This window comes from Danio rerio, chromosome 18, assembly GCF_052040795.2.
Source record: "Danio rerio strain M-AB ecotype USA chromosome 18, GRCz13ab, whole genome shotgun sequence".
Taxonomy (NCBI): Eukaryota; Metazoa; Chordata; class Actinopteri; order Cypriniformes; family Danionidae; genus Danio; species Danio rerio.
Genome location: NC_141038.1, coordinates 42,607,617 through 42,634,729, shown reverse-complemented (window position 1 = coordinate 42,634,729; position 27,113 = coordinate 42,607,617). Strand labels below are relative to the sequence as shown.

The 27,113-nt window shown below is 35.0% G+C and overlaps 1 protein-coding gene across 1 annotated transcript; it reads right to left on the bottom strand.

Moving 5' to 3' along the window:
* Positions 1-1,283: 1,283 nt before the first annotated feature.
* On the bottom strand, positions 1,284-18,606 carry acadl (acyl-CoA dehydrogenase long chain). The gene is given in 11 exon segments (NM_201181.2): positions 1,284-1,703; positions 4,072-4,158; positions 7,405-7,532; positions 10,120-10,233; positions 11,009-11,110; positions 11,825-11,989; positions 13,969-14,035; positions 14,782-14,946; positions 15,761-15,898; positions 17,620-17,796; positions 18,440-18,606. Coding segments are annotated over 11 exon segments (1,329 nt in total). The 5' UTR covers positions 18,532-18,606; the 3' UTR covers positions 1,284-1,609.
* Between the last annotated feature and the right edge of the window lie 8,507 nt (positions 18,607-27,113).

Here is a 27,113-nt window from a genome sequence, read left to right as displayed (position 1 = left end):
GACAAAGTCGCTAAGTTGGCAACATTGGCGGCAAGCAATCAGAATGAAGTAATCCACCGCTTGAGAGGTGTTCAGAGAACACAGACGTGTGAACTTTGGTTCCGACCACAGTTGTTCCCAAGAGTTTGATTATTGCGGTTTCCGGATTTTTTTTTTATTATTGAAAATCGCGACGACGCAGGGCCCCCTAATCACGCGGGCCCCCCCCCCGCGGTGCGTGCCCTGCTGGCCCGTCCGCTACGCCACTGATTAAGGGATGTTTATTTGAAATTAGACCTTTTCATCATTGGTTTCTCATGCTATTGATAATCTTAATTGAGAATAACCCCACCCCTAAACCCAACCATCATTGGGTGATGAGAAAATTGTACTGAATTGTATGAATTAGATCATATGAATTAGCAACTAAATCAAAAAGTTACGAATTGCTGTGAGATATAAAATCCCAAATTTATTCAAGAGTGGCACTGTGGCTCAGTGGTTAACATTGTCCACTGAGAAGAAGGTTGATGGTTCGAGTCTCGTTTGGGTCAGTTGGCATTTCTATGTGGAGTTTGCATGCTCTCCCCGTATTCGTCTGGGTTTTATCCGGGTGCTTCAGTATCCCTCACAGTCCAAACACACACGCTATAGGTGAATTGAATAAACTAAATTGAGAGAGTGTATGGGTGTTTTCCAGTACTGAGTTGCAGCTGGAAGGGCATACGCTGTGTAAAACATATGCCAGAATAGTTGACATTTCATTCTGCCGTGGCAGCCCTTAATAAATAAGCTGTAGGAAAATGAAAGAATGAATGAATATTACATCTTCAACTGTGGATATTTACCACTCTCTAGCACGTTTAGATCCTGAAAAATAAAAGACTAAACAAAATGATTTATTTGACTTTTTTATCGTTTGACCAACAGTCAAATTGACTTTTGAAGACAATTTTATCTCCCATCTAATCTGCAGCTTCTCTGAACTTCCACAGCACGCCTCTATATTTGAATACCTTTGAATAAAAGGAAAACGGCTCTATAATTATGCCCATGACAGAAAGAGTGCGGCATTGGAAAGAGTTGGTTTTAATCTCTTTATAACACCCACCAGCTAACTCACACAGACCACCCACCTCAGCTCCATGACTCACCATGAACACGGCAGAAAGCCAGCGAGTCAGAAAACACACCGCTTACACACACTCTGTTTGTTTACACCAATCATAACAGAGCGTGATTAATTCACAAACTACTAAAAGAGAATCACATTGTGATTAGAACAGAGGAGGCATCTTTAGAAATGTCTTCATAAAGGTTTATTAGTGGACAAAGAGTCGCTATTCACAATATCAAACAAACAACAAAAAAACTTTACAACTAAAAATGACTTTTGTTGTTTAGAAGTGCTGCAGACTGATCATATGGAAGGCAAAAACATTAAGAAACAGAGGCTACATTCTCTCGGCGTAGACCATATGATGTTAGCAGAATGTCACATGATTTTAATGATTTGTATACATTAAGAGAGTCATCTGCGATCGTTTTTAAAATCAACAATCCGTGAAGCTCCAGCTAGCTAAAGACGTTTGAAACGTCCAGGCACCAACGTTTGATTTCTTTCCTGTATTTATTTTTTGCTGACAATGTTACGGGAGATGAGCTCTTTCATGATCTCATTGGTTCCTCCGTAGATGGGCTGAACTCTGGCGTCTGCAAACGCCCTGGAAGAAATGAGACAGACATTAAAGGTGCTGTACTGTATGTACGTTTTTGACTCCTCTTAAGCATAAAAATACCATAATATGTTTGCAGATGTATACAGTACCTTCTTATCTGAAAAACAATGCTAAAGTCAGATATTCTGCTTTAAAAATGTGAGTTACATGCTGGAATGACTGTCCTTGTTTTGTTTTTTTTTTTAACCCGCCCAATGCCAGTTTAGCCAATTATATTTCAGCACTCCAGGTTGCCTTGGTGGAAAACAGCGCATTTCATTTATTTAGTCAGGAAAGCTCTCAAAATATGAGTCCGTTACTGAAATGCGACCTCCAGTGGACAGTAGCAGTGTCTGAAATGAGACGCATATTCAGAGTTCCACCTGAAGTGGCTATTAATTAGCAGTTTAAATTGTAACCCTGTGTCCTAACAACACAATTTGGCTGTTTGCAACAGACAAAACATGACAGAAATTTAGAGACAGCCATTCGGAAGCACAGAATAGTACATTTACTGCACTCCAACGAAATTGTTAAGTTTACAATTTAATTAACACATATTAAACCTCTTTAACATTATTAATTGTACACGCTGAATCACTGATATGTTGTAGTCCAAAATCTGGCAACCTGCGCTTGCATACGTTTTGAACCAGATGTACAATTCCTAGTTCAACCACTGGGTGTCAACCTCACAAACTTACACTTTTTCTACATAATAGTTACAGGTCAAGAGAGAACACTCAAGAAAATGATTTTTCTGCTTGTTCAAACTACACGTTTAAAATGAGCTGAAACGATCATTCTTGAGTTCTTTTTAGGGAAAATTTTATTATTTTATGTTCAATCCACCTTTATTTGTTATGTTCACTTAATCGATTTGTGTTGGGACATGATTAAATTTGGTGGAACTCTGCATTTTTTACAGTGAAAGTTGGTTCACCGCACAAAAAAAAGAATATATAATATATAAATATATAAAAATAACCGTGAACCGTTACACCCCTAATATATATATATATATATATATATATATATATATATATATATATATATATATATATATATATATATATATATATATATATATATATATATATATATAAGGGGTGTAACGGTTCACGGTTATTTTTATATATATATATATAGTATTTTAGTTTTTTTCATAGTTATGTAAATAGACATGTATCATCTCCCCCCAAAAATAATAAAGTTTTGAATGTATAAATATTTGATAGGATACATTTGAATTTAGATCCCCCGCAAAAAAAGCTGCTGAATTTTATTATATTTTTAAAAAACGTTTGGTTAAATAATTCTTCATTAAACATGAGGAAGATTTTTTGGATGTGTGAATATTCTGGAAGATTCTGAAATAGGTATTTTACACCTACACAAGTTACAGTAAATCTGCTGCCAGCAAAACAGACATATATACACTAGTCTGATTCCTGATTAGTCACACAAGATAGCTGCATAATCAAACTGTAGCTTCCATGGGTGAAAAAAAATATAAATGTTTCATATCGCACAAAAACACTTCTATAAATGACAATTCAACTGAAGTTAGTTTTAGCTCTAAGAAAAAAAGGAGAGATCGTGGTGTGAAAGTGCAGAGCTGAGAGAAACACGCCCTCTGCTGGACAACACAATATCAGTCAAGAACACACACAGAAAATAACTAAACTCAGTGTGCCAACCTGTCAATTCTAAGCGAAATATGATTCATAGGATTCAAGTCACAAGTTGTTTTTGTTTTTTTTAATCTTCTGAAGATTTAGTATATAGTAAACACGTTTAAAAATTTGCTTGTAAATATTTTTTGTCCTCAAAAAGACCCACTTCATTTGTCTTCCATTTCTGTAATGCCAAAATGAACAAACCATCGTTATACAATAACTTGCCTAATTACTCCAACCTGCCTAGTTACCCTAATTAACTTAATAAAGCCTTTAAATGTCACTTTAAACTGTATAGTGTCTTGAAAAATATCTAGTCAAATATTATTTACTATCAACATGGCAAAGATAAAATAAATCAGTTATAAGAGATGAGTTAATAAAACTATTGTGTTTAGAAATGTGTTGGAAAAAAAGCTGCTCTCCATTAAACAGAAATTGGGGGGAAAATAAACAGGGGGTGTAATAATTCAGGGGGGCTAATAATTCTGAACTCAACTGTATACGGCAGTATATAACGGGTATATTTGTTACTAGGGTTGATGAGGACTACATTACAAGAATGTACAAGTTATGTACTGTATGTGTGTGTGCTCGTGTGTAAAACGCCTATCCAGATCAACATGGGCAAATCATTTCGCTGTCCAAGCCCTGATAAAATACAGGAGTAAGGACGTTTAGTGTTTGTTACTCACTTGGCTATGGGATACTCCCACATGTAGCCCCATCCACCGTGAAGCTGCAGGCACTGAGTGGCGACCCTATTCTGCAAATCTGTAGCCCTGAGGAAGGAAAAAGACATGTTATGAAATTAGGTGGGCGGGAAAGCTGCACTCATACGCCATGTTGTGGTGGGCGTGAAAATGGGAGGGATTTGGGTTCTATTTTAATATAAAAAATAAATAAATAAATAAATAAAAAAAGAGAGAGACTTATTGTCTTTATATGACCCCAATATGATTGTGGACACACTATACCTACACACAGTTCAGTCCAAACAGCTCACAAAAGATTAATTTTATTATAGGTGTCCTTTAAACTTAAGTTTTGATATATTTATGGTTGATAGTTTACAGAAATGTCTACTTAATGTCTAAATACTTTTGACTTAAAAAGAAAAAAAATGTATCTTTTTGACCCATACAGTGTACTGTTGTCTGTTCCTATATCGCTGCTTGTTAAGGGTGCTTTCACACTAGCACTTTTGGTCCGCACCCGGGTTTGTTTGACGTCATAGTACGCTACGTTTAGCTAGTGTGAACGTGTCTTCTGAACTCGGGTGCGCACCCGTGAACCGTACCCGAGTCCGCCTGAAAGAGGTGGTCTGGGGTACGGTTCATGCGAACTCTGGTCCGGTTCACTTCTGATGTGAATGCAACCGTACCAAATCACGGAAGTGAACTGCCAACTGTACAACAAACTATCGTTTTCATAACATTCGTACGTGTTTGTGTGTGTGTGTGTCACGTTTCGTACCTCGGTGACTGAGCCAGGGAAAACACAGTGATACACAGTGATGTCTGCTTGTCTCCTCCAAAAACAGCTTCTGTAGACGCTGTGTGATGTTCTGAATGTTTATAATATGTTTGCGGCAGATGGACGCGAGTCGCTTTCTGTATGTCCGAAACCAAAAGCTTCAGTTAAAGCAGAATGACTGCGATGTGCGGAAGTCTTTCCATTTCGGCGCTTCCTTTTGTGACCGTCACCTAGCAACGGCCGTAAACGTAACAGCAGCTCGATGACGCAAGCGTACCGAGATTCAGAAGAAAAAAGACAGTGTGAACACAAACCAACCAAGAAGGTGGCAGGGGGAGACAATTGAACTTGGGTACGGTCCAGGCAAATGAACCAAGTGTGAAAGCACCCTCAAACTACTTGTTTAAAATGAGCTGAAACTACCCAATTCTCAACACAAGGGTTTTTTGGGCACAATTTAATTGTTTCAATCAACTTAACATTGTAAAAACTATAAAGGTAACTTTACAGATTTTATGTTGGGATGACATGATGGGATTGTTAAAAAAATTAATAAAAAAAATAAAAAACGGGGGTAGCACTCAGCGTACCCATGCCCAACTTAGGACTGGTTTTATAGTCCAGGGTCAGATATCTAAAACCTGAATCAATATTATAAAACTGACTGGAAATCATTTAAAACCATTGAATACTCATTCAGAGGTTTAACAGATCAATCTAGACACAAATTGAAAAGGTTTAAAAATATTTCCATAACCAAAATACTATAATAAAACAGTATAACAAAATTAAGCCTAGTATGCTAAAATGATGGGCCCTATCATACACCCGGCACAATGCAGCACAAAGCGCGACGCAATTGTTGTTTGCAAGTTTCAGCTTGGCACAAGGGTCGTTTTAACATTTTGCACCACGCTGTTTAAATAGCAAATGCATTTGCGCTCATATGCGTGCCCATAGGCGTTCTGGTCTAAAAGAGGAGGCCTGTTGAGGTGCAGCGCTGGCACGTTGCTATTTTGAGGAACTATAATAGACTGTTCAATAGACCAGATCAAAGCAGGTCTATAGTCCAGCGCAGAGCGCGTTAGTTGTGTGCCTCGCTTACACATTGCTTAATACATCCAGGATGTTCAGCAATACGCAAAAAATCTTTACAAATGATTAAAATATTACAAAAAATATTGTTTTCTAGAATAAAAAAATATAAAAACCCTACTTTCATACCTTCTTCATTTCTGGAGGCTTTTTCAGTTTATTCATAACAATTTGCTTTTAATAATGTTATTATTATTAGCAGTATTATTTATTATTTGCATATTTATATTTGCTTTATGAAAAACAAGCTTAGATTTGTCCACCTGTCAGGTTTTAGACCATTTATGGGGCATAGCATGTGTATTTAGATATAACTCAGTTTTTTGAATAAACTTTGTTATTATTGTTCATTTATTCGTTTGCTGGAAATTAGAACTGAAATTAGAAATAGTTTTGAAACAAATCTTTGTGCTTAACAAACTAAATTAATTAATTTATAGGCTAATTGATGTCTGTGCGTACAACACATTTCCCTATTCACAAGAGTAAAAGTAAAGAATGAGGAGGCTCATTCTCGTGCTACAGATGCTCTGTTTAACTGTTTTCTTACTAGTGAAACACTCAGTTTTTCGAGAGGAGTCTGAATGTAGGCCTGGTGCAGTGCAACCTAAGGTGCATCCAATGGCTTTTAATGTGCTCACCTAACCCTACCCGTCACAGTGACATCACTCACACCATTGAGTGTATTGTGTCTGACATTGCATCGCTGCATCATGAAGGCTGCATGCAGATACTATTGAGCTTTTCCGCTTACAAAGTCCGTCATGTAAATAGCAAATGCGCTATGGCGCAATGCAACTGACTCTTTAATAGAATGGTAGATGAGACTCTGATTAGTTTATTCTCAAAACACAGCTATAACTCATTAAGAGAATAAGCTCAACCCTGTTAGACCATGCACCATGGTACTTTGCATTTAAATCACTAAATTATTTTAAATAAATCTCCTTTGTAATTCACACCACCATCATATATAGCGCCATCTAAGTCCTTATTGTACTTAACATTTCACCTACAATTAATATTTACATTAAAATGTCACTAATGATGTTTTAAATGTGCAATTTTTAAAATTAGACTATTTTAAACAGTCATGTTCAAAGCACAGAATTCAATACTGATCATTTTCAAATGTGGTTTCTGAAATATCGATAAAATGAGCATCATTAGTCATACTTCTTATATAAGATTTCAACTAACATTGGATTAATTATTTACATTAATTTCCTGATTTTTTCATTCAGTTTTTGAAAGCTGCACAGTAAAATTGTTGAAAATGACACCATAATCTTTAAATGCAAGCACTTTCAATGACCTATGTTTGTTTTTAAGTACTTGCCAGGCCTTGAATTCATATGTCTGAAATACAAGTACTTTCAAGAAGTGTGGGAACCCTGACTTTGAAACTGCAAACCGCTGCTTTGAAAGAAGGTTGTTTTACTGAAGAGGAGTCTCACCAGTATTTGGCCATGGACGCTGTGCTGGAGTCCAGCTTCTTCTCGCTGTGGAGCTGAAGGCAGCTGTCAATGAATGCCCGACCTACACAGATTTCAGTCTTCAGCTCGGCCAGTTTATGCTGGACCACCTGAAACACAGACAGACCATCTCTTGCAGTTCTGATGATGATGATGAGGCGTTTTTAGTGCAAACCTGATTTAGACCTCACCGACGCCGCTCATCCATATGTACAAATGAACTTTGTAATGGAGCTTATTTAATTTCTCAGAGCAGTTGTCTCAAAGTGCGGACAGGATGGATGGATACAGTTACAAAGTGAGTGTGTGGCCTTGACCTCGTGAGAGGTTAAAAGCAGACTAAACAAATGAGGAAACTAATTGTGAGGATCTGGAACAGAAACTCAATACAACTGCAAGGGGTTTTTAGCAGATCATACCATGTAATATCAAATATGCTTTGAGATAAAACAGGTAATAACTTTTAAAACTCATTTTAAATAGCTAATTTGAAGCTAAATAAAACATTTACTGATACCAAGTTGCTTATTTAGACCGTGTTGCTCAAAATGAGTATGTTGTTGCACAAAATATATGACCTGTTGCACAAAATGAGTATATTTTCGGTCGATAAATCCAAAGAAATTCAAACTGGTGAAGATCAGGGGCCTGTACAATGATGCAGGCTGAACAAACTCAGGATTACAGGATAGGTTTTGAGTTGACAAAACCAAACTAGTGCACTCAGGCACGAGGCAGTGGCACAGTAGGTAGTGCTGTCGCCTCACAGCAAGAAGGTCGCTGGTTCGAACCTCAACTCAGTTGTCTGTGTGGAGTTTGCATGTTCTCCCTGTCATCGCGTGGGTTTCCTCCGGGTGCTCCAGTTTCCCCCACAGTCCAAAGACATACGGTACAGGTGAATTGGGTAGGCTAAATTGTCTGTAGTGTATGAGTGTGTGTGAATGAGTGTGTGTGGATGTTTCCCAGAGGTTGCGGACGGAAGGGCATCCTCGGCGTAAAAACTTGCTGGATAAGTTGGCGGTTCATTCCGCTGTGGCGACCCCGGATTAATAAAGGGACTAAGCCAACAAGAAATTGAATAAATAAAAAATCTGTCCATTTTTTTTTTTTCCAGATAGTCTACAGAACAAACCATCGTTATACAATAACTTGCCTAATTACCCTAACCTGCCTAGTTAACCTAATTAACCCAGTTAAGCCTTTAAATGTCACTTTAAGCTGTATAGAAGTATCTTAAAATATCTAGTCAAATATTATTTACTGTCATCATGGCAAAGATAAAATAAATCAGTTACTAGAAATGAGTTATTAAAACTATTATGTTTAGTAGTGTGCTTCAAAAAAAATCTGCCCTCAGTTTAACAGAAAATGGGAAAAAAAATAAACAAGGGGGCTAATAATTCAGGAGGGCTAACAATTCTTACTTCAACTGTATGTGTGTAAATATATGTATGTATTTGTATGTGTATTTGTAAATTTCACTATAGGCTACTTGTATGCTCCATGAATTGCCACTAGGGAACAAATAAAGTTCTAACTAACCAAGTCACAATGGTGATGAAACCTGATCAAAATCAACCCATCTTCTTATGAATCTTAAGTTAAACTGGCTTTGTGCAACAGGCCTCTAAAATATGTCAACAGTGACTATTTATAGGGTTCAGAAACCTGCTCTGCCCGATCATAATGAGGTAATAAAATGAAAGTCGGACAGAATGATTGATAACAGTAAAATGTATCCAAGTTCACCGGGTGTTTTGCTTTAGCTGATTGTCAGCAGACCTCAATAAATTTTAGCTGGAGTTTACTTCCTGCTCATTTCAGTCTAAATGCAATAGCTTCCATGCGGTATTTAATTGCAGGTCATTTTGTAAATGAGTCAATGAGGCTATTATAAAAGTATGTAACTTATTGAAACAACACAATTGAGAGAAAAATACAATTGAAGTCAAAATTATAAGCCCTCGTATGATTTTTTTTTTCTTTTTCAAATCTTTCCCAATTGAGGTTTAACAGAGCAGAGAAATTTTTACTGGATATCCTACAACATTTTGTCTTCTGGAGAAAGTCTTATTCTTATTTTAGTCTTGTTTTTATTTTGGCTATAATAAAAACAGTTTTTAATTTTTCAAAAAACGTTTTGTGGTCAATATTATAAGCCCCCTTAATCAATATTTTTTTTTCGAACAAACCATCGTTATGCAATGACTCGCCTAATTAAACCTGATTAAACCTAACTAGTTAAGCCCTTAAATTGTGCTTTAAGCTGAACACTAGTATATTGAGAAATATCTAGTAAAATATTAGATAGGCTCATTCTGATAATGTACCCCTATATAAATTTATGGAGAGCGCCAAATACGTCCCAGGAGCTACGTTTTTTTGCAGCTTTTATTTTAGAGAATCCACCCGAGGCCGCTGTGTATGCTTTTTGAGGTGTCAAATTTTTCTTGCAAGTGCTATTCACACCTGCTCTTCTTCCGTAATCCACCAGAGGCTGTTGTCGACTGACTGACTGACTGGCAACCAACCAACTGATCAACTTACCCACCCTCTCCCCAAACCTAACTGACAGTGTTTAAAAAAGCACAGATTGACCAGCGCCCGCCCACTTCCCTAAACCCAACCAATAGCAGATTAGGAAAGAAAATGGAGACTTATCATTTGTCATAAAACAAATACATTTTTTATCCTCACCTGAAGGTCAGCAATAGTCCTTCCAAACGCCTTCCGCTGCATCACATAGTTCCTTGACTCTTCAAACATGAATTCACAGCTGGCAAGACCCATGACTGCTATGAGAAGGCGCTCCTGCAGAATGACAGAGAAAGAAATTTAGGGAACTTGTTGTGTGCTTAACATTTTTAGAAATTGGGTAAATCAACTCTAATAATAAGAATAATACTAGTTTCTGTACATTTCTAGAAACACTACTTTATGAGCCATATATACAGTTAAAGTCTGAACTATTAGCTTTATAATTACTAGCCTCCTTCATTATTAACCCCACAGTTTTTTCACCCAATTTCTGTTTAACAGAAAGAAGATGTATTCATTTTCAGCATAGTAGTTTTAATAACTCATTTCTAAAACCTATTTATTTTATCTTTGCCATGATGAAGGTAAGTAATATTTTACCGGATATTTTTTTTAAGATGCTAGTATTGGACTTAAAAGTTCAATTTAAAGACTTAACTAGGTTAACTAGGCAAGTCATTGTATACTGTCTGTTCTGTTGCCAATTAAACAAAAAAAATGCTTAAGGGGGCTACTAATATTGAGCTAAAAATGTTTTTTTTTATTATTAATAAAATAAAAGCTGCTTTTATTCTAGCCAAAATAAAACAAATACTACTTTCTCTAGAAGAAAAAAATATTATAGGAAATACTGTGACAATTCCTTGCTCTGTTGAACATCATTTGGGAAATAATTGAAAAAGAAAAAAAAATCATTTTGACTTCAACTGAAAAAAAAATCTGAACTTTTCAGAAGAAATATCATGTTTTCAGTCACGTCTTTTGTAGACTTACTAAGAATACTAAAAGCAATAAAAAACAGCAGTAGATCTGAGTTCTCAATCTTTACCTGAGGCAGCTCGTTCATCAGATAGTAAAATCCTTTATTGACCTGACCCAACAAAGCTTCAGCAGGCAAACGCACGTCCTCAAAAAACAGCTCAGCTGTGTCCTGCACGGAAACAAAGACCTCTTTATTAATCTATATTAAACCACGCATGTCTACCAAAAAAAAGTTAACTCTTACATTGGCTGTATACTGTACATTTAAAGAGACAGTTCACCCAAAAATTACAATTCTCACCATATAAATTTACACCATTACTCACAAGGATAGTTGAAGCAAATATGAACATTTACTCTACATTACCTCAACAGTTTTTCTTTTTTTTTTTTTCTTTTTTGTAATTAAAGACAAAAGAAGATATTTTGAAGGAAGCTAAAAACATGTAACCATTTACTTCCATAGTAGGAAAAGCAAATACTATAGAAGTCAATGGTTACAGGTTTCTAGCTTTCTTCAAAATATATATTTTTTGTGTTCAATGAAAGAAAGGTCAAAAACTGAAGTGAAGGTGAGTAAATGACGAACTATCCCTTTAACGTTTTTATTTCCCTCATTTGTTGAACACAAAACAAGATTTTCTGAAGAATATTAAGGGAAAAACCAGCCATTTGTAGGAGGCAATGTTGTTTTTTTATTTATTTATTTATTTTTTAATCAGACCTCAGTATACTGTATCTTCCTGTGTGTTTGACTACAAAAAGAAATCCAAACAGGTTTAAAGCAAGTGAAGGATGAGTACTCTAAATGATAACAGAATTTTCATTTTCGAGTGACTATCCTTTTAAACAGATGTTATAAATAAAAAGCTTTAAGGGACACCTGAGCTTTGAGTCCAAGTTTCTCCAGCTTGCGGCCTTTTTGGTAGCCCTTAGTGCCACGGTCAACCAGAAACAGACTGATTCCATGAGCGGCTGTCTTCGCTTCGCGATCAGTGACGGCAACTACAATCACAACATCACTCATCCAGCCATTAGTGATGAACACCTGAAAAAAAAAAATTAAAAAGCCTCTGTTTAACAAAACCCAATTTTAAATTTCAGACATCTCAAAACAACCAATAAACTTGGAGAAAAGGTTACACCAATCAAATTTAGGACTTTTTAAGTCCATTATGAACTAAATTTTAGATAATACTTGGCTAGATGCTAAGGGTTTTTTATAATGGTCCGGTGGAAAAGGCCAGTGGAAAAGATTTTTACTTGCTCCATTAAAAAAAATAACTTGGTTATTCATTAAAAATATTATCCACATATTTTAAATAATGTGTCTCAACAAGCAACTAATTGCTATGTAGACTTTTTTTCCAACGTAACTTTTCTTTAAAAAAAAAAAAATGTATGCACAATACAATCCATTGTCTGTCCAGGTCAGTGTCTTCATCAGGTAGCTAAAAATACATTAAGAACTTTTAACCAAGTTTGAATGCAAGAAAGATAATTAAACCATACAAGTAAACAAAACTATTAAATTAAACCTTTGTTACAAGCTTTATTGAGATAGACTGTTGGTGATTGGGTGCACATAAGTCCAATTAGGTAGCTTTAGATGAACATAAAAAAAAATAACAACACCTGTTTAAAAGACCTACAACCCATTTTAGTGAATTTAAGACTTTTTAAGCCCTAGAATTTAGTTTTTGTAAGTTAAGATTTTTTAAGACCCCACTGACACCCTGGTAAAAGTGGTAAATGGTCTAAACCCTCTAGCCTAAAAGCAGTAGACCATCCAAAAACTCATTTTTGTGCTTATTCCTGTTTTAATGTGATGATAGAGATGAATACACCAGAGTAAAACTGACAGACATCAAGAGATTAGTTTCTACTTCATCATCACTGCCTAAAGCCATTTACTGGCACTTGTTATTATTGAACAATTCAGAAAAAAATTGGTCAAAATCAGAAGCATAAAGGAATATAATATTTATCGCATTGGACATGAAGAAAGACGCCAACACAATGCTGCAGCACATATTATTATTGAATTAATATATACAGTTGAAGTCAGAATTATTAGCCCACTCTTTGAATTTTTTTTATATTTCCTAAATGATGTTTACCAGAGCAAGGATATTTTCATAGCAAGTCTGAAAATGTTTTTTCTTCTGGAGAAAGTCTTATTTGTTTTATTTCGGCTAGAATAAAAGTAGTTTTAGTCAAAATTATTAGCACCTTTAAGCTATTTTTTTTCCCGATAGTCTACAGAACAAGCCATCATTATACAATAACTTGCCTAATTACTCTAACCTGCCTAGTTACCCTAATTAACTTAATTAAGCCTTTAAATGTCACTTTAAACTGTATAGTGTCTTGAAAAATATCTAGTCAAATATTAATTACTGTCATCATGGCAAAGATAAAATAAATCAGTTATTAGAGATGAGTTATTAAAACTATTATGTTTAGATAGTGTAAAAAAATCTGCTCACCATTAAAGAGAAATTGGGGGAAATTATGGGCGAATAATTCAGGGGGGCTAATAATTCTGACTTCAACTGTATGTATGCATATATATGCATGTGTGTGTGTGTGTGTGTGTGTATGTGTGTGTCAATACATTGGACCTTTAAATAAGTTTTGTTTTTATCAATAAATAATAAATTAAAATGTGCAAATTACAATACAAATCAACAAAGAATAAACAATCAACACTTTTACATTACTATTACCTTCAATGTGCATGCACCGTTTTATGATTCTAGTTTATGCGAGTTTTATTTGTCATCAATATTGTTTTTTTTGTTTGTTTTTTTTTTTTATTCTCATCATTTCACTGTAGATTATTCTTAATTTATTATAAAACTTTACATTTTAAAGTATATTTTCAAACTATTTCTGCTGTTTTCATTTCTTGTATTTTCGTATTTTGCGGTACACTTGCATTAAAATGAGACCACAGTAAATACATAAAAACTGATGATATGACTAAATAACAATACATTTTGCATTGCATGCCAGTATTAATACCTTGCTTCCATTAAGAATCCAGTCAGTTCCATCCTTCTTCGCAAACGTCTTCACTCCTTGAAGGTCACTTCAGACACAAAACAGACTAATTGAAGTGAAGCGGTGACAAAAAATAGATCCAAATATGACACTTTGAGCATTAAAATATGATCAACGGTGAGGTTTATTTGTTTAAAACCATCCAAGGGCCTAAAGTGTCATTTATTCTTTAAGGGGGACCAATTATGCGCCTTTTTACAAGATGTCAAATAAGTCGCTGATGTCTACAGTGTTTGTAAGTGAAGTTTCAGCTAAAAATACCACACAAATATTTTTTTAGCTCTTTGTAACTGCCCCTTTTAGGCTTTGATCCAAATAGTGGTGCCATTTTTTTAACTCAATGAAATGCTCTTTACAACAAGCGCCTTTGTGTCAGCATAGTGGCAGATTCAAAACAGGACAAATGCTATCTATGTGAAAATCTAAAAAGAAGTGTCTCAGGAGAAGGCAGTCTGTGGAGACAATGGTGTTCATTTGGGCATTCTAAAACTTTAACGACGGACGGCTGCTTCTCACTTAGAGCTGTTTTTGCAAATGAGGGAGAGATTGTGATTTATAGGCAGGGCTTTCTCCCTCTGATGACACGTACAACAGGTAGAATGTCAATCAAATCATTTCTGCAGACAGTTTTTATCAAGTGTATCACATTCATTTTTACAATAAGAGGCTGGATATATTCACCCACTGCTGCCACACAGCTGTTTAAACCCCTCATAAAAAAGTTATTTTTGCACAATAGATCCCCTTTAATGTAATGCCTATAATGCAGTTTACCTGCCAGCGCCAGGTTCTGTCATAGCGATGGCCCCGATGCATTTCCCAGCAGCCATCTGTGGAATATAGCGCTCAATCTGAGCTTTAGAGCCATAGTGACTGATATAAGGCATTACAATCTCAGAGTGGAGAGAGAAGCCAGGACCACTGCAGTTACTGTACATTCTACAACACAAACAGAACACACAATACATCACAACACAAAAAAGGACAAAGCAAAGGTGGGAAAAAACTGTGCCAACAGATATGTGCAACATTAAGAATTTAAGTGGATTTTAATTTCCAGTTCACTTAGTGAATTTTAAATTAAACAATAAAGACCAAATCGCACTTCAAATTAGAGTTCAAGGAAGTAGAAACTTAAACCAAGTATCAAAGTACTTTATTTTAATTTTTAATAACTACCCAAAAACTGCCCATTTGAAAATGTACAATTTTTAAAAGGAGGCATGGCACCAAACCCCACGCCTAAACCCAACCATCATTAGAGGATTAGCAAATCTTACTAAAATGTACGAATGAGATCATACAGATTCATATGAATAAGTCAGTAATAAAGTTACAAATTTGTGAGATTCAGTTTTATCTTCAGAAAATGTTCATTTCAAAAATAATGTTTTCAATTTCCATAGTACAAATGCTGCAACCCATTACTGGGACACATCCATACACACATCCACACACATACACTACGGCCAATTAAGTTTATTCAATTCACCTGTACCGCATGTCTTTGGACTGTGGGGGAAACCAGAGCAACCAGAGAAAACTCATGTGAACATGGGGAGAACATGCAAACTCCACACGAAAATGCCAGCTGGCTACTCACTGCTCCTCCCACACTATGGTAGCAGACAGTTAAGGAACTACTGTACACACAGTAAGGGGAGGGGCTACTCACTGCTCCTCCCACACTATTGCAGCAGACAGTTAAGGAAGGAACTATTGTAACACACAGTAAAGGGGCGGGGCTACTCACTGCTCCTCCCACACTATAGCAGCAGACAGCAGATCTCCTCCGATTCCTCCATGTTCCTCAGGTGTGTAAACTCCCAGTAAACCATGTTCTCCAGCCTTCTCCCAAACCTCTCTGCTGACCTCACCGGCCTTCTCCCACCTACACACACACAGATTCATTCATTTAAAACCATTTACCTTCATATTTTTATTCTGTATCTTGTCACATCTCGACATGCAGATATTCAATAATACTTTTTATTTTAATGATGAACATACATTTCTTCAATATACACTGAATAAACAATTTATTATTAAATAATCTTCTTAAAAGTGTTTTAAAATGTTCTGAGACCCTTTCACATTTTGGGATTCTCAGCAGTGGAAGTCATCATAGTTTGTCAAACTTAAAGATCTGTAAACCTTAAATACCTCTTTTTTGCTTTCCAATTTGCTCAAATAAAAGAAAACTTCATGATAGTGCTTTCACAACTTCCAAAATGAGGGGGAAAAAACATGTGTTAGACTGATAATGGCAGCCAGAAGTTTCAAATTTACTGTCCCACACTTAGATGCTGCATCAGAAACATCTTACACAAGCATTAACCTTTTTGTAATTTGATCCAAAGATGATGAAATACAAAATACAGCCAAAATATAGTGGCCCAACCAGAGCCCAGACCTAAATCCTATTGTACATCTCAGGAAAGATCTGAAAATGGCTGTACACCGTCGCTTCCCTTCCAACCTGATAGAGCTTGAGAGGTACTGTAAAGAGGAATGGGCAAAAATTCCCAAAGACAGGAGTGCCAAGCTTGTGGCATTATATTCAAAAAGACTTGAGGCTGTAATTGCTGCCAAAGTAATTATCAACAAAGTATTGAGCAAAGGCTGTGAATACTTATGTACATTTGATTTTCAGCTTTTTTATTTTAAATACATTTGCAACAATTTCAAAGAATCTTTTTCACATTGTCATTATGGGGTATTGTGTGTGGAATTTTGAGGAAACAAATTAATTCCATTTTGGAATGAGCCTGTAACCTAATTAATTAATATTAATTTCAGCAATCACAGTATAGCTCAACGGCTGCTTGTTTTTCAGTTTATTGTAGGTGAAAGACAAGGAATTTGACATTTGGCATAAAGTGGAAACCAACATATATCTGTTGCTTTTAGAAAAACAGTGATGCTTTCAAAAGGTTTGACTTTTGCTCAAATTTGTGCACTTTCAAAAATAAAAGTTTCTAATTGCTTTAAATAATGTGTTCTTCATAAAAATAACAATAATAATAATAATAATAATAATAATAATAATAATAATAATAATAAATAACCTGTTTGCACTATAAAGAACCTTTAGAATAAATGTTCTTCATGGAACCACTGTCTGACACCATTAAAGAATCTTTATTTTTAAAAGTATATCTGTTGTGGTTGTATGCCAATAGGCTTCTTCACATGTTACTGGTTTATGTTAATTAGGTCTACATTGATCCTTTAAAGGGATATGATTTGTTAACACTTTACAATCAGACTCTAGTTGTTAAGGTTAGTCAATTAAACTGAGCTGAAGAGAAGAAACTACTTGTTATGTGATGCTATTTTCCTAGGTAATGTTTAATTACTGCTATAAATCAAAAGTCATAACTGATTAATGTAATGGAGCTAATAAAATTAATTGGGATAAGGGAGAATTAACATGAAGTTAAGGGATTTAATTAACATTAACATAACTTCTGTAGGGCGGTGCGGTGGCACAGCGGGTAGCACTGTCGCCTCACAGCAAGAAGGTCGCTGGTTCGAGCCTCAATCGAGCCTCGGCTGGGTCAGTTGGCATTTCTGTGTGAAGTGTGCATTTTCTTCTAACTGCTGACTTACTGAGCGTGATAAGGAACAACTTCCTCTTGAAAGAACCTCCGCACGTTTTGCCTGAACAGGTCGTGTTCCTCTGAGAAGATCCGCCTGGTACCGATGTCCATCAGAGTTTTGGCCATGGATGTTTCAGGTCGAAATGGTGCTGCTGTTTCTCCATGCTGGAGCTCCGCATGCTGCATTCTGGGAATCAAATCAATATCTTAAAATAGCCTTGGCTTAAAAATAAATAAATAAATAAATAAATTTTAAAAAATCATACTGATTTCCATTTTACACAAAGCATTGTCTGCATTTTGTTATCCCAACAAAAATAGTTCCTGATGAAGCATAAAAGTTGTGCATTTTTGCTCCTGAATAAATCTGTTTTTGAAGCAAATCATTTTACAGTGAGTCAATAACAAAAGTTTAACTAAAGTCATTTAAGATGACCCTATGATGACCAGCTGTCTAGTGTCATTATGATTACATAAATTCATCATACCTAATGAAAGTGGCAGGTGATATTTTTGATTTTCTGTTACAAATACATAAATCTTTGATCAAACTTATTCTTAACTACATTTCTTAAAATAAAATATAATTATTACTAAATTAATTATATTAATCTCTATATTTACATTAAGTTCTAATAACGTCAGCTGGGCTTTTTTTTACACTGAGCAATACCTTTTTTAAGATGTTTGTTTTCTTTGTTATTGTTTACTTTTATTTAATTAATGTATTCTAATTCTGCGTGAAGATAATATATAGTAAAATTTAGGTTAAAACAAAGATTCCTTTTTAAGAAACTGCAAAATCAAAGAAAACTATAAATGGCTCTCACCTCGACACAGCCACTGCAATAGCCTGTTTACTCCGCAAATAAACATTTTTTGCCGCAGGAGAAAAACTCCTTAATGTCTTTAATGCGAACATGCTGCTGATGTGGACGTGATAGACTCAAACTCTAAAGCTCAATATTTGACAGGTCGAATATCGCCCGTGAACTTTACCCTAAAAACAGAAAACAACTTCCGCCTTTAATACTTCAAGACATGTCAAAATAAGAGTCTTGGTATTCTGACGTTGCCGCTCTAATGATTTGACAATATTTTTACGAAGTTATAATAAAAGCAGACACACACACACACACACAGTAAATAAAATTCTATTAAGTAAACGGGCCTCAGTTGTTTGTTGGTTAATGTCACTGAAACATCATTTAAAACAAATTCCAGCATTCTGACATTCAAACAGTTCTGCAGTGTAACTTGATTTATAATTTTTTGTATCATCCTTGCATTATGTATTGTAAAAAAAAATCCTGCTGCTTTAAAACCACATACATTTTTTTCCAGTTTAATTAATTAGCCATTTCACTTGGAAACCCAGCAGGCACAGGCAACAGTATCTGAATGCAACCTTTATGATGCAAGCTGAGACTGCATCATTCAGCGATGCAATGTCAGACACAATGCACTCAAATGAAGCTAGTGACGTCACTGTGACGGGTAGGGTTAGGGGTGGGGTTAGGTGAGCCCATTAAAAAGCATTGGATGCAGCCCAGATTGCATTGCACCAGGTCTGCAGCCAGACCTCACTCGGCACAGGACTTCAACATGATGTCAGATTGACATTGTACTCCAACCAATGACCTAACATTGTGTGAAGTTGAATCAGGCTGACGTCAGAACCCAACGTCAGGCCAACATCAATGTCCAACATTGGACAGACATTGCATTTTGATTTCTTTCCAACATAACCTGAAAACAACAAAATATCAATGTCCAATGATGTTACAGCTTGACATTGTGAACGTTACCAGACGTTGGATTTTGGTTGTCTTACCTGATGAATAAATGTCAGCATTTTACGTAAGTAAGACATTGGTTTAAGATGTTGGCTCAACGTTGGATTTTAGTCACTTTCCAAGACAACATAAACTCAACCAAATGTCAATGTCTTTTCACATTTTTATTGGACATCAAAATAACATTGTCCTTAGATGCTGGTGGCCTAAATCTAACCTAATATTAATGTTTTATGACAATGTGTGTTGGCTTGGAAGCTATTCCCATTATGATAGTAAATTATTTTTACTGATTGGCATTATGGCCTCATTTTACAAACAGGCTTTAGCTTCAAGGCTAGGCCTTAGTTATATTGGGGTGCAAGCAGCTTTTATAAAAATGACTTACTCAAAAACACATGGCTAATGTGTGTCTTGAAACAAATCAATGATACTGACATTCTATAAAATATAGTCAAATCCAATATCATAAGTAGGCTACCTCTTACAAATTGTGATTTAAAGAGCCCCTATAGTTTTTTTTTTTTTTTTTTTGAAAATGAGCTTGCATGCAGTGTGTAGCACAGCTTTCAGTGAATTAAAACATCCAGCTGAGGTTTAAATCTGAAAGTTTGCCGTATTGAACTTTTAATGAAATAGTCGACTCCAAGTCAAAAGAATAAATCGAGTTGGGTTCGGATCTTTTGCTTGAACGCATCAATGTCAATACGGTACATCACCAAATGTACTGCCGGATGTGGTAAAACAGGAATGCGCCTTTCACTTCAGACACTAGCGGAGCCCGCAGGATCATGATCATGGCATGAAGATGACAATGACTGACAGATAGAGATTCGGCTGCGGGGAATAAAGGATTAAAATTCATTTTCACAACAACACCATAGTATACAGTAGCCAGCCTAGTGCTGTGTTTGTTCCTGTTATTTTTCTGTTACGATAACCTACGCTGCAGCGTGGGATTCGTCAACCGTTTGCTAATAAAGCAAGGAGCAGCAGAGACTGTATGTGACTGTCAAACTTTGAAAGGCATTTTGTCAGTAACCGTTACAGTTCATATGGACCAATTGCTTATTTCTCTGAATCACAACGTAAGTGTAATTAAAATTGTTCCCTCACTTTCTATAGTTTGCAAAATATCCATTTAATTGTGTGTTATAAGTTGTAATCGCTCCACACTGTTTGTAATCACGTATCTATAATAGATCAGTGCTTGTACTGTATATCTCAGGTTAAACCTGTATGGGGCTATTCACATATTGCGTCCAAAACCATGTTAAAAACGTGAAGCTTGCTTCTTCCTTTACCAATTTAAATGCATTTCTAAACTTGCGATCCGCTTCCGTTAGTCTCTGCAATGGCCACCATCAGCTATTCCTACAAACGCGTGGCGCGGTCAATTTTCAAAATAGTTAAACTCTTGCAACTGTGTGGATTAATACTGAATGTGTGTCATTAGCTATGTTTCCATCCATCTATTTTTAAGTGCATTTTGCATATGCGCATAAAAAAACGGTGATGTAAAGCCATGATGCGCATAAATTTGGAAATGTGCATAAAAAACATATGTAGTAGGATAAACTTTTTATTTGATAGGAAAAGATGCGCATAAACTGTGATGGAAACACTTTTAAACAAACTCCAGCAAGCGCATTATAAAAGGTCATGTGATTTTGTTAATAGAGATCATGTGATGGTAAAAATGTGTGTGAATGGACAAACCAGCAGGCTGAACACACTGTAAAACATCTGTAATGTTGTTTTGGTCATTATAAAACGCCTTACCGTTTTAGTATTAGTGTTATTATGTTATTAATGACCTCCAGAATCAAGAGCGTCTGTGCTCTGCGTCTGACACCTTCAAACACCATCGCAGGTTCACTGCATGTAAGGATTGCTTTCTGAGGCGCAAGTGATTTATTAAATGAAGAAAAGATTGACGCAGCTTCTCCTACCACAGCAAATTCAGTTTTTACAGTTGATAGTTGGCGCCAATTAATCAGGAAGGGACGATTTTGTTTGATTTGACTCATTGCATATTCGCACATCTTTTATGCAATTATCCAGTTTTGCGCATAAAGTTCATTCACATTTTTGGATGGAAACATAGCTATTGTTATTACTTGGGGTTAGATTTAAAAGTAGAATATAATTAGCCTTACACAAAGGATCGGTTTGGGAACAAATGAATCTCTGAACAAATCTTACTGTAGTCACTGGGTTAATTAGATAAGAAAATACACATATAATAAGACAGTGAAAGGGTTTTTTAACCTTGCATGCATATCAGGCTGTTGTTGGAAACACCCAAAACCAAAATATGGTCTTTTATAATGCATAATAGGAGCTCTTTAGAGTTACTTTTATTTAAGCAGTAAGTTGGCACAGGCTCCCAAAAGATAATAAGACAATGTACAAGAGGCATCATGGTGGGGGAAAAAAAAATCTGCTTTTATTTACATTTGAACAAAAGATATCAGTCAGAATTTGTCAGGGGTATGAATCATTTCAGCCTTGACTATATGCCACTCCAAGTTATTTTCATTAAGACAGCTCACACATACAAGTCTAGGGCTAGCCTTAAGCTTTGTCTATGTATGTCGTAAACTGTCACATATCCCTGCAGCCCTGTCGCCATCATAAGGGAGATGTGTGTAAATGCAATGCAGTGAATGTGAGAGATGAGGAGAGGGTGTTTGATTAAGACACTTCCTCAGGGGCTGTCCTGACACACAAACAGACTATGTGATCACCATTCAGCTTTCTTCAAAATTATCTTCTTTCTGTTTAATGGAATAAAGAAACTCATAAAGGTTTGGAACCACTTCAGTGCAAGTAAATGAGTAAATGTTCATTGTTAAGTGAACTATGCCTTTCAGTACTGCTTTAGTTCTATGTGTTATAGATTTAACAATGTAGAAAAAATCTCCATTTTGAGATTTGACACCATAATACAGTTGCTGTGGATTTGTCAGCTGCACATCCATTATGCAAATCTCCCACTCCACCACATCCCAAAGGGGGTCTTTTGGATTGAGACCTGGTGACTGGAAGCCATTTGAGTAGAGATGATCTGAGCATAGTGACATGACATGATATGACATTGACATCGTCCTGCTGGAAGAAGCCATCGCAAGATATACACTGTTATCAAATGGGATTATAGAAATGGTAAACACAAATATAATACAAACCAAAAGTCCCCCAAGTACATCCTACCACCACTAACAGTCTGGTCTATGATGCAAGGCCAGATGGATTCCAATTGCAAATCGATTTGATATGAAAACTTGTCATCCATTTGACATCCACACATTCATGCTCTTTCGACAACCAAGTTTAAGAAGACAAGACATATTATAATATGAGGAAAGTTTATACATCTTAAAGGCTTCAGTTACGCATTACACTGGATTCAATGGATGTAAACTACCTTGATATCAAAAGACATCTAATTGACGTCAAATATTGGCATCAAAATGCTGTAGAAATGTACCCTGTCCTGTAATCAATTTTGAATTGTTTTTAGACTTGTCCTTATGTAATGTTTTGACAATTAAATCAATTATAATTTTGACGTGTTCTTGAAGTAATTTTTACTTGGGATTTATATTTCACAGCAGAAATGGAGACTCTTCGGATAAGACATTCAGTCATGTCCAGTTGATGGTCCAGTTTTGGTGAATCAAAGTGAATTGTAGCCAGTTTGTTGTTCTCATAAGTGTCACTGATGTGCTCTTCTTCTGCTGTAGCTCATCTGCTTCAAGGTTCAAAGTGTTGTATGCTCAGAGATGCTCTTCTGCAGACCTCGTTTTTAATTAACAATGTTTGAGATACTATGGCATTTCTATAAGCTCAAACCAGACTGGTCTTCTGGCATCAGCAAGACATTTTTACCCAAATAATTGGAAATTTTCTCTTTTCAGACCATTCTCTGTACTCCCTAATGGTAGTTTGTGCAAATCACCATAGGCACCAACAGCCATGCAAAATGTAAAGTCACTTAGATCTGCTTTCTTTCTTATATCTCAGTTTTGGATTTCAGCAGATTGTCTTGACCAAGTCTGCATGTCAAAATTTATTGAGTTGCTGGGACGTGATTGGCTGTTACAGTGCTCAACATATACTGTATGAGAACACCCCCACACAAATCTCTCATTTAAATGAATATTGTCTATAGGATGCCTTACAATATTATATTTATGTATATACATTAGTTAAGTCAGTACTGAAGCCAATCTGGAGCTTATCTAACAAAATAACTTCTGATAATCATTTAAAAATGAATAGTCCAAATTTTTGTTAGAGAAAAATATTAAATAACATTTTCAAAAATAGCAAACATCAAGAGAAACAAAAATATATATACAATTCTGTTGAAATGTTGTAGTTTGTAAGTTACTTTGCAATATTTTGCATGAATTATATGTATTATCTTTCTATTTCTAAAGATGTTCTGTGACTAAAATATTATTTTAATAAATATATCTGTTTAATAAATCTGTTTTGTTCAACTGCACCAACAAATATTACCCATATTCACTGAGCAATGAATAAATGTATTCACTTACAAAATGGGGTGTAGTCAATTATGCTAAGCACTGTATATTTGCATTGACAAGCAGTTGAAGAGGTGTTGTGTATAAAATTACCAGATTGTCTCAGGTGTGATTTTTTTCAACATTGACTGCAGCCGAGTGTAAAAATCTTGATGGTTCTGTGGATCTCATCTAATTAAATCTGATCTTTAATTTGTATTTTTTATTGGATTCAAATCAGGTGATTGGCTGGGCCATTCTATAGCTTGATTTTCTGTTGTTTAGATTGCCGTTGTTTGTGCATGTAAAAATAAATCCCTCAAAAGATATTTTCAAGGGACAAAGAAAGTTGTAGATGAAAAAAAAAAAGTGCTTTTTTTGTGAGAAAGTAAATCGAAAATATTGTGGTGTTTTGTTCTACTTTGTAATATCAGTTACAATTATATAAATATTTGTTTTATATGTATAGATTTTTTGTTTCTACATTGCTGTTTAAGGACAGGGATCCTGTGTGTTTTATACCCTACATCATTGTGGCAAGGGACTCTCAAGATCAAAGCGACAATTATATTTATGCATATACATTAGTTTAGTCAGCACTGAAGCCAAATCTGGAGCTTATCTAACAAAATAACTTACAATAACGGTTTAAAAATTAGTAGCCCAAATTTATGTTAAATAAATTAAATAAAAATATAAAATTACATTTTCAAAAATAGCAAAAATCAAGAGAAACAAAAAAATATATATAAAATTCTGTTGAAATGTTGTAGTTTGTAATTTATTTTGCAATATTTTGCATGAATTTAAATGTATTATCTTTCCTTTTCTAAATATGTTTGGTGACTAAAATAATACTTTAATAAATAAATCTGTTTAATAAATCTGTTTTGTTCAAATGCACCAATATATATTACCCATATTCACAAAGAAATAGATAAATATATATTCATTTACAAAATGGGGTGTACTCAATTATGCTGAGCACTGTATATTTGCATTAACAAGCAGTTGAAGAGGTGTTGTGGATGAAGTTGCCTTCTTGTTTTTCTTAATTTATATTAACCTCAGAAACAGTGGGGGAAAACCTCTATAGTGGGAGAAATACATATTGAACATGTCACCATTTTTCTCAGAAAACATATTTCTAAAGTTGCTGTTGACTTGAAATTTTCACCAGATGTTGTTGGTAACAACCAAAAAAAAATAAAAAAATCATACCCTACATGCAAAGAAACCAAAACTAAGTCCTTTACCAATTAAGTTATATGTAATAAAATGAAATGACACAGGGGAAAAGTTTTGAATACATGAAGTAAGGGAGCTGTAGAAAGATATGGAAAGCCCAGACAGCAGCTGAAATCTCTCAATAGTTATTTAGCAATCCTCTGCCCTTTCTCATTGTAAATTAATATCAGCTGCCTCAGTCCAACATCTACATTAGCAGAATGAGGAAGATAAAACTAGGGTGAACATTTCAAGACAATGACCCAAAACACAGCAAAGAAAACTCTCAAGTTGATTCATAGAAAGAAAATCAAGCTAGAGAATAACCCAGCCAATCACCTAACTTGAATCCAATAGAAAATACAAATTAAATATCAGATTTGATGAGACCCACAGAACCATCCAGATTTTTAGTATGTTGAAGTCATTTTTGAAAAAAAAAAAAAATCACACGTGAGCACTTTATTCTCCATATAAAAGGTGTCTCTCAGCTGCCACCACCAAAAAAAGCCTTTTATATTAAGTATTAAATACATTTCAGTAGTACTTTCTCCTTGTGTCATTCTATTGTTATTACACATTAATAAGTTTTTCGATTTTTCTTTTGTTGTTGTTGTTGTTTGAGTTTTTAATGAAATCTGGCTCAATTTAGAAATATTATTCCCTGGAAAAAACATGACGTGTTTAATACTTATTTCCCCCACTGTATATGTTTATATAGCCATATGGGGAGCAGCATCTGTCAGCATATGTGGTAGATGCCCCTTTAGAGGCATTCATTAATTAACTTTAAAGTGCAAAAAGAACAATTTATATAGAATTGTTGGATTATAATCTGCTGCTTCTTTAATATAAACCACTCTGTTGTCAAGGCCACACTCTTTTCTTGTTGCTCAATAAACCAAATGAGTTGAAATTTCATCACAATATGGTATACAGAAAGGTGCAATGTCTTTCATACACTCTCAGAAATAAAGGTACGCGAGCTTTTACTGTGGTGGTGCCTTTTCAAAAGGTACAAATTTTTGATATATATTAATACATCAAGGGTACATATTAGTACCTAAAAAGTACAAAAATGTTCCTTTTAAAAATTTTAGAAAGTAACATATACTTTTGATGAACCAATATGGAACAACTAAGTACAAGTGTAAAAAAATTTGACATGACATAATAATTTTTTAAAAAGTGACCGTAAATTAGTAAGTAATGACTAAATTACACAATAAAATAGAAATGAAATTTAATTGTTACAATATTTCACCAAAGGTCTTTTTGAGACATCTTTCAATTACATTTAAAATGATTTATTAATTATTTGTAATCGGACTCACAGTTTATTGTGCCTTATTTGCCACTTTCGATGCCTTTGAATTGCTTTCGAAGGAGAAAGATGCCTTTTGGAGAGAGTATAATGGTGTAGTTAAAGCAGCCGAGACTAATTGTTCCATAACAAGCAAACCCCCTACCTCAAAGCTATAGGCTTACTTATAGGCTTACTTAATGTAGACTGAAATAGAATGAACCAAACAACCTCCATTATCCTACAGAGAAAGGACATCAGCGACCTCTACTGGACACAATTAATAAACACACGTTTATATTTATTTTATTTAAATGTTTTAAATAATACATTGTTGCATAACGATCACTTTAAAAAATGAATCCAGATATCAGGGTAGTTGACAAATAGGGGTTACTAACTTCATCCATACTTTTATTGTTTTTTTATATATTGTTTACTGAATTATAGCCAAATATGTCCTATGGTGCAACATTATATATTGATAATATGTATTTTTTTTTGGCGGTTCATTCCACTGTGGCGAACCCAGATTGACAAAGGGACTAAGACAAAAAAAAAAAAATGAAATGTTATATTTTATATACTACTACTGAAAACTGGACCGAAAGTGCTTTGACACATTGACACAAAAACGCCATAG